Source organism: Odontomachus brunneus, unplaced genomic scaffold (assembly GCF_010583005.1).
Source record: "Odontomachus brunneus isolate Ranch 3 - 2012 unplaced genomic scaffold, Obru_v1 Obru_scaffold_006, whole genome shotgun sequence".
NCBI classification, from domain to species: domain Eukaryota; kingdom Metazoa; phylum Arthropoda; class Insecta; order Hymenoptera; family Formicidae; genus Odontomachus; species Odontomachus brunneus.
The window spans coordinates 194,028-203,244 of NW_022639456.1; the positions used below are offsets into that span (position 1 = coordinate 194,028).

The 9,217-nt window shown below is 48.7% G+C and overlaps 1 protein-coding gene across 2 annotated transcripts in view; it reads left to right on the top strand.

Annotated features, from left to right (window-relative positions):
* LOC116853722 (vacuolar protein sorting-associated protein 13D) overlaps window positions 1–9,217 on the top strand; it is a 21,679-nt gene continuing 12,462 nt past the window's right edge. The window contains exons 1-8 of one of the 2 annotated variants that reach the window (XM_032834899.1): window positions 1–328; window positions 397–604; window positions 905–1,095; window positions 1,170–1,401; window positions 1,495–1,691; window positions 1,789–1,956; window positions 2,019–2,256; window positions 2,339–9,117. In XM_032834899.1, coding sequence (XP_032690790.1) covers window positions 508–604; window positions 905–1,095; window positions 1,170–1,401; window positions 1,495–1,691; window positions 1,789–1,956; window positions 2,019–2,256; window positions 2,339–9,117 — 7,902 coding nt within the window. In that variant the 5' untranslated portion in view covers window positions 1–328; window positions 397–507. The remainder of the gene's footprint in view (window positions 329–396; window positions 605–904; window positions 1,096–1,169; window positions 1,402–1,494; window positions 1,692–1,788; window positions 1,957–2,018; window positions 2,257–2,338; window positions 9,118–9,217) is intronic. The other variant, XM_032834906.1, reaches the window with a different exon arrangement.

Here is a 9,217-nt window from a genome sequence, read left to right on the forward strand (position 1 = left end):
CCTATCATCCACCGAGGAACATTGTGGACATTGTTTACATAAGTTATATCCACATTTTTCTTCTCATTTTTTTAAATATTATAAATAATTTCGAAAAGATTCAAAATCATTTCGATTACTTTCTGTTTTTCAGGTATAATCGATTATCATAAACCGATATTGATTAAAATCGATTGTTTTTGCAATCGGTTTGTTTTTTCATCGAATGGCGCTGCTATATCTCAACAGTGGTTGTCAATTGAGAAACCGTTATCTACAATGGATTTCGGTGTTAACGATACATTACTAACGTTTAATGACAAATGCAACGATAGTCGAGACGTCGAAGGTATCAGTTTTGCGAAATTCGAATATAACTCGTTAATACGTATCATTTCATACACTGTTATTTTGTAGATTTCGAGAATTTGGACGAAATATAAGAGACATAACCTGCAAGTTCACTCATCCCACTCGTATAGATATTTTCGGTTAATCAGCCACAAAGATTACGTTTGATCGGCTAAAATGTTGGAGGGGCTTGTAGCTTGGGTGCTAAACAATTATCTCGGTAAATATGTGGAAAATTTGAATACGGATCAGCTGAGCATTGCCTTATTATCAGGTGAGGTTATGTTCTGCTACGCATTTAAACGGGCAGAATTTTTTGATTTTTAGCTTGCTATATACATCTCGCATAAAATATACTAAATGAATATGATGCAATATTTTGTCTGTCGCTTTGTCTACTTAATAACGCAATTTGGGCAAGTTAGTTCGCTATGTACAATTAAATATATCAATGTTATTCAATTTGTCTCTTTTTATGGAAATTTATGATTTGTTGTTTTCTTTTATTCTTTTATAAAATAAAGCAATGAACTTACTTGATATTTTGAAAACAAAGAAATTTTATTTTTATCAGGGGAAGTTGAACTAGAAAATTTACCCTTGAATCGAGAAGCTTTACGTCATATTGGACTACCAGTAGAGATTAAGGCTGGATTTATTGGTAAAATTAGATTGCAAGTGCCAGTTAGACAAATAAGGACTGCATCATGGGTAATAGGTATGGAGCAGCTTTATTTGGTAGCAGGTCCAATTAATCTGGATGAGGTAAAGATTCTTGTTTAAAAATTATTGCAAAAATTTGTTGTAAAATATCAGCTCAAATATATATTTCTCTACAGTATGACAATGAGGTAGAGGAACAAGCAATATTAGAATACAAACTCAGTCGATTGGATGCTTTGGAAGCAAGGTGGAGAGCCAATGTAGACCATGATCCTGGTTATTATGCCACGAGTTACAGTTCATGGATCAACTATGGCACATCTTTAATAACAAATATCATTGAAAATTTACAGTTGAATATCAAAGATGTTCATATTAGGTACGAAGATGGTGTTACATTGCCTGGTGGTAAGCATTTCTTTGACATTATGATTTTTCAAAGATATATTGGTATAATTAGAGCATTTTCCCATTTTAAAGATTATTTTCATCTATTCATAGATAATGGTATTGCGTTTGGTATTACAATTGGAGCACTTATTGCTCAGAGTTGCGACGCCAGTTGGATACCTGGCTCTACATCTTGGAATCTAACAGATGCCTCTTTCAAACTAATGGAACTCGATAGTCTTGCAATTTATTGGAGCCACATAAAGAAAGACCAACTCTTCAGTGGTCTCAATCTTGGCGATTTAGCTGTAAGTACAGTTTTACTATGCGCGATAATGTAACGTGTATCATTATTCTACCTGTGCATTGATATTAATATACTTTATTGTGAGATTGGATTTACAGATTGCCATGAGCAAATCGAGAAACGGCACGAAAAGTTACATTTTATTACCCGTGAACGCAAGGGCGCACATTAAAAGAGATCGAACCGAACGACCGTTGAGATCTATTAATAATCCGCGTATCGTAGTAGATTTACTTTTGGACGAAGTACCGTTATCTATAACAGACGTAAGTGTAATAATCGGTCGCTCGATCGGTTGACAAATAATACACGCAATATGATGCATTAGGTTCAATATGAGGAGATGGTCAAGTGTATCAAAGAGCTTGAACGAATAGATCGTCGCAAGCAACAGTGGCGATGTAGACCCAAGATGCCTGTGACGGGTGGCTGCACGGAATGGTGGAGGTACGCCGCTCGATGTCACCTCGGCAGAGAGACGCTCAAGCCCAAGCCATCTTGGAAAGTTGTACTTCTCAAAGCCAGAGAGAATGTTTTTTACGTTCAAGCGTACGCTAAATTGTTAGGTACGGACGATTTTTCTGGCAGCGAAGTTGATTATTGCACGAAACAATTTAATCTTGAATCTGCATGGTGTTTCTCTCGCAGGTACACCTACTTCGACCCTGCCGGCGGAAACTAAAAGGCTGAAAGAGAAGGTCGAGTGCGAACGAAGTTTCGATGAGCTTAGAATACTGAGGGAACTGGCTATGTACAAGATAAGACCCGCCAAGTCTCACGAAAAGCCCGATGAGAGCGTGCCGCAAGGGCGCGGTATGCTCGAACAGTGGTTTCCGCAATGGTGGGGCTGGTACTCGAAAACGCCTCATAGTAACACGCAAAACGCCTCTTCGACCACCTTTGACGGAGAACTCCTGGACGTTTTAGCGGACACCGTAGACGATGACACTCTGCTGCGACGCGACACAGTATTCGGGCAGTTCAATTTCGCTCTGGTGCATGGTGCTATATCGTTATGCACCGAACGAAACGGCAGCGACAATATCAAGACCGTTATAGAGCTAAAGTTTGAGAAAGTTAATTTGAGTTACGAGTCACGACCCAGATTCGGATCACACAGGTTCTCAGTCAGTCTGGGTGCTTTGTATCTTCATGATTTTCTCACAGAGAATTCAATGTTTCCCATCCTAGTACAGCCCCAGGTCGCGTCGAGTGCGACGTCCATACGCGCACGCAACTCGTCGGACAAGCCGAAGAAACAGATGCCGTTGCATCTGTTTGAACTGGTATACGAGAAGAAGCCGTTACACGTCAGCACGGATCACTTGCTGCATGTATACTCCAAGTCCCTGGATGTCGTGTACAATCCCACCGTAATATACTGGCTGATAGACTTCATGTGCAAGCCATTCCGGTCGTCGTCTAATCAACGATTGCAGGCGATGAAGCGTCGCACAAGGAAGCAGCTGATGAAGAACTGGGAACAAATTTTAGACGGCGACTTTGTATATCGTTCCTCGTGGGATCTACAGTTCAAAATTTCCGCGCCGCAGATCTTGCTGGTGGAGAGCTTCGTCGATACCAACGCGGCTATGGTGATAGTCGATCTGGGCAAATTACACTTGTCAAACGACGCAAACCTGAATCAGGTGACACTAAGAGCAGCCGAGTCGACTAACAGCGACGACGAGGAGGAGAGATTCGAGACACCGTGCTCCACTCCGCCAGGTAGCCAGGAAAACGGTTCGCTACACGATTTCCAAGGCTTGTCCGAGACAGAATTGCACAAGAAATTGTACGACCAGTATTCTATTGACTTGGTGGATCTGCAAATCTTGGTGGTTAGAGCGAAAGACAATTGGAAGTATGTTCGTACTAGAGGTATGTCCACGTTGCATCTCTTGGAGCGTTTCAATATATCACTGCAAATCGAGCGACGAGTCTTCATTACTTCGGACCCCAATTTCCCGTCGGTTACGGTGTCTGGCAACTTGCCGCGACTGGTGGTACACGTGAACGAATATAAAGTGGGCGCGATGCGTCTTATATACAATTTACTGTCAAATTTCTCCAATTCGGCCGGCATCCCTCAAACGGAGACTGTCAGCGCGGAGCCCGAAAGTCCACGAAGAGAAGAGAATTTAGATCGTTCGTTGAGTCACGCCGTGATGGTACAGTTTATTATCGATCAGATGACCTTCGAGCTGCAATCGAGAGGTCGTAGCGTGGCGGAGCTGCAGGTCTCCGGTGTTCGAGCAGCCCTCAGCAAGAGAATGGCGGACCTGAGTATCTCCCTCTCAGTCCACGGATTGCTTCTGGTCGATGCCATTCAAGTGCTGGGTTCGGATTTTGAACTTTTGATGGCTAGTCACAAGCACGTCGGCATGGACAGTATTTCCGGCAGCCTAAGGGACTCGGAGCCGACGTCACCGGTTTCGCCGGAATCGCCCGAATCCCCGGACTCGACGAAGCCGGCGCGACTCACATCGCCTGTCGCCTTGACTGACGCTCTGTCCAGCTTGGTGAGCAAAACCAAAACTCCACAGGAGTCACGCAGGAGTAATTCGCTAGCTGGTATCGAGAAACTGGACTCGGAAGCACTGATTGTCGTGGAGCTGACACTAGTGGACGATCCCGTGGAAAATCTGAGAATGGCGAATATACAGTTCAATAATCTTGACATCATAGCCAATCAGGAGACAATAGTGGAGTTGATGGGTTTCTTTCAAAGGATCCTGCCGATAAGGTCGAGATCGGCGCGCATCGAGAGATACGGTTCTCTGTCGAGTCAGAACGCGCAAACAAGATCAACGTCGACGCGAACGGAGATCACCTTCGACTTCCATCGCCTGAACGTACTGTTGCTGCGCGCAGTGATGCAAGGTGACAGCCTGGTGGGGCAGAAGATCGCCACCGCGACCATGTCGGACGCGCGCATACAAGCGACATTAGCCGTCGACACTTCGATCTCGGGCTCCCTTGGCGGGGTGCAAATTCTCGATCAGACGTTGACCGGCAAAACGCATCAGCGGATACTCAGCGTGGGCAGGGATCCACTGGCGGATCCTCCGCACTATCCGCTAGAGCACTTTGGCAGTTTATCCGATCAGCCGGAGGCGTTTCGATTCGTGGCCAGCCGCAGCATCAGGCAAGCCATCGACGAGCAGGATTGTACGGAGACCGTGGTGGACCTGACGATACGTGTGGCCAGCGTCTGGTACACGCACGCGCCGCATCTGATATCGGAGTTGCGTTCGTGCGCCGACGAATTTAAGCAGTACCTGAGTAACTTTGCGCGGCAGATCAGCGCGGCTGCCACCGACATGGCGATCGGCTTGGTAAATGCCGAGGACTGGACGATTCCGCCGCGCAAACGATTGCCGAGCGTCTCGTATGACCTGGAGAACACAAATGTGACATCGTTGCGACTCGATGTGCTACTAGAGAGCCCGGTGTTAGTGATACCGCGCTCCTCGCACAGCCGGCAGGTATTTGTAGCTCACCTGGGCACGATGTCGTTGCAGCACGAGCCTCATCTCGGGTCCCTGGCGAAGCACAAAGTCACACTAGAGGTACGTGACATGAATCTCTATTCTCTCGAGGTATCCGCGAATGCGAGCCAGCTACAGAATAATTTGCCGATGAGAGCCGAGGAAATGTACTCGTGCAAGGAGTCGGGCAAACCGATATTACACGATACAATGCTTAAGATACTGGTGGAGAAGGAGAACACGTTGACGCAGAGCACGAGTTTTCTGCTGGACGGTGACTTCACTAACAGTCCGATCGTGCAAGTGCACGGGGCCGTGATAACACCGCTCAAGGTATCTCTGTCGCGCGGCCAATACGAGCAGTTACTCGACACTATTAACCGATTGTTCTCTATGCCGGTGAGCGCCGCTGCGGTCTCAGTGTCCGATCATCTCGACGGCAGATCCAGATATTCCGAGAAGTTGGACCTTTCCATGAAGGTCTCGTTCGAGCTGCCGATCCTGAGCATGGAGCTAAAGCGAGCGCACTCGGAGCAGCCGCTTATCGAGTTGTCAATGCGTGACTTTGTCGTCAAGTACGAGAATTTGCACCGGAACGAGTCAACCATTCAGGTAGCGCTGCGTTCCCTCCTTATGGAGGATCTTCTGTGTCCGGTGGGCTCACGGCACCGCTTTATGATGCAGTCGTCGGCACCCATGCGTGCCAAGTTGCCCACTGGCGCATCCAAGTCGTGTCCGGATCTCGCTTACGCGCGACAGTTGAAGAATGTGTACGGTCGCGGCAGTTTGCCCGACCGTTTGGAGACCGACACACTGTACGGCACAATCCCGGCGCACTGGCGCAGGAAACCGATCTCGCCGTCAGCCGACACGCCGAACACGCCGCCGCCATCACCAGGCGCGATTGCCAGCGAGGAGAATCTCGTATTGATGAGCATTACCATGTATCAGCCAGAAGAGAACGCGCGGCCGGAAGAGCGGTGCCATCGCAAAATGGTAACCGTGGACTTCAATTGTCTGGATCTAGTGATAAGCGTGGAGTCGTGGATGGTGGTGTTTGACTTCTTTGGGATTGCAGGCCTATCCGAGGCGGCGTATAGTGGGACGGCCACGCGTCGCGCCACGCCTGACTACGATCGCGCGAGTAAGGTGGACGATTTGCCGATACGCTCCGAGACGGAGATAGAGGTGAGATCGTTGACACTGGTGCTGACGCAACGAGAGCGCGAGATCGCGAAAGCGAATGTATCCAACGCCAGTATGTACGTCCTCAACGCAAACGGCAAGACCAAGGTCCTGGGACAGTTGGGCTCGATGTCGTTGCTAGATCTAACGCCGCACGGCCGTTTCTATCGGGAGAGATTTCTCACGTCCGGCAGGAAAGCGCTCAACTTCCAATACTCGAGTTACGCCGATTGCGAGCACCGGCCGCATGACGCACGCCTCAAGCTAGAAATGTCCGCGGTGCACTACGTGCACACGCAGCGATTTGTCGCGGAGTTGCAGACGTTTTTCAGCCACTTCTCACAGCTGTGGAGTATTATGCGAAATTTGCGAGCCGGAGCCGGCGCCGTCCTAGACACGAACAAGCGCGGCACGCGACTCTCGTTGGAGTTGCATGCCGGCGCACCTGTGATCCTGTTGCCGGTGAGCTCCCGCTCCGACCAACTGATCCTGCTAGATCTGGGGGAGCTCACCGCGCACAATCGATTCGACACCTCGTCGGTGGTGGCGGATTGCATGCTGGAAGTCATGTTGCTCGAGCTGGTCAACATGGATGTGTACGCGGCGCGACGACTCAAGTGTGACAGCCTGAACGATGACGCGAGTGCTCTAAGAGTAGGTGGTTTCCTCATCAAGAAGATGGGTTCCTCACTGCTCACGGAGAAATGCCATCTGAAACTGCGTGTCGAGCGGAATTTGGACACCTACATCAGTCGCGTCATACCCGATCTGAGCGTGCATGGTATACTGTCGACGATGGACTGCGCCTTGGACCCCGCACAATACATGCTAATCCGCGGCCTCCTGTCTTACAACATTGGTGAGAATTTGGACGACTTGCGTCTCCTCGTTCAGGATCTAAATCATACGTACGTGATTTCGGTGGAGAACAATTGCATCAACACATGGACAAGATCCTGCATCACACTCGAGCTGGTGAACGTGACTGTGAGGCTCCATCCCAGCCACAACATCGCCGCGTTAGCGTGCATCAATTTCATCAAATCGAGACTGACTCTGGACTCGCTAAGCGACGGATCGCAGGACATCGATCTAGTGTCACAGGAGATACTAGTGACAGACACGCGTTTTCAAAATGAGCCAGCCGATCGTCGATGCAACGTGTTTACACGTATCTTGCAGCCACTGAGGACCTCCTACGATAGCACGGAGAGTCGCGTTCAAGCTGAGGTACATCATCGGAAGCGTAAAACTTACGCCGCAACTACCATATTGCTGCACAGCATGCGGCTAACCGCCATCCTGGACTGGTGGGAGGCCGTGCGAGATTTCATATTGCTGAATTCACCGGAACCGGACCCTATACCCGGAACCTCGCAGTTAGTCGTCTGCCAGGAGACTGAGACTGCCACCACCGCATCGACCGGCTTGCCGATCGAACTCAAGATCAACATCACAGGCTCGGAACTGGTGATTGTCGAAGACACCTCATTTCTCGATACCAATGCTGTGATACTGAAGACCACTGCCGTCTTGTCGTATCGCTCTACGCCACAGGAGGGCGAAAAGCCACTCTCCTGCAATCTTTCGCACTGCGAGCTGTTCTCGTGTGTCTTAGGTATGGAGAATGAGACTGCTTTGTCGATCATCGATCCGGTCGGGGCGAGTCTGGATCTCACACAGGACAAGTACTTAGAGGTCCAACTGCAGCCGCTGTGCGTGAGATTGAGCTATCACGACGTGACCATGTTCTCCAGGATGCTGAGCTCCATTCCCAAGCAGACCTCGTGGGCTAAACGGAGGTCGAGCGAGGTCGACGGTGTTGTGGACAGCCGAGTGTCGAAACTGACCACCTTAGGCTTCGCCGAGGTTGACTGTAGAACCGCTTTGGATCATTGTGACGGCCAGCTGGACGACGCTGCTTTGTGGCTGACGCAAAACGCTGAACCAGCTTCTGAAATCGCCGCTAATAACGATGAATCTGTATTCCGCGCCGTGGAGTTGCAAGCGTCTTGCATACGAATCTGCGTTATAGACGACTGTCGGGACGCGGATGTACCGCTGCTGGAGATCACACTGACGGATTTTAATCTGCGTCAAGTGAATCAACAGCCTGGTATGCTGTCGGCTACTTTTGGCGTGGATTATTACAATCGAGTGTTGAGTGGTTGGGAGCCGTTCATCGAGCCCTGGCGCGCGAGCATTCAGTGGGAACAGCTTACCGGCTCATTCGACCTCAAGAAACTGCACGTGACTATTGATTCCCAGGATTCTGTCAATGTCAACGTTACCCTGACTTTGGTAGAACTCGTGCAATTAGTCAAGCATAATTGGACGCAGGATTATTATCTGTCTAATGGGCCTGTCTCGGCCACTGCCAAATTGGCGACGAAAGGGCAATGGTATCGGCGCCGTTCGCCTTTCGTGCCTTTCGCCTTGAAAAACGACACCGGCTGCAGTCTCTGGTTCAAAACATTCATCGCCACCGCAGGCGATGCGATGGATTCCGGGAAAAATTTTCAAAGAAAGAATTCCGTTCGTAAGGACAACACATGGATAGAAGTGACTCCGGGAGATACCACGTCGTTTACGTTCGAAGGGAGAGGAAAGCTGAGGCATCACGAAACGCACACCGTCAGAAGACATCAGATCGTGGTACAGGTCGAGGGATGGAAGCCGGTAGAGCCCGTAACCGTTGATCGCGTTGGTATATACTTCCGACACACGAATGCGGACATTGCCGAATCTGAGGTAAAGGTATACATATATAAAAAAAAGATATTATTCTACTGTTAAGAAAAGCGATTAATAAATAAATATATATATATATATATATATATATATATATATA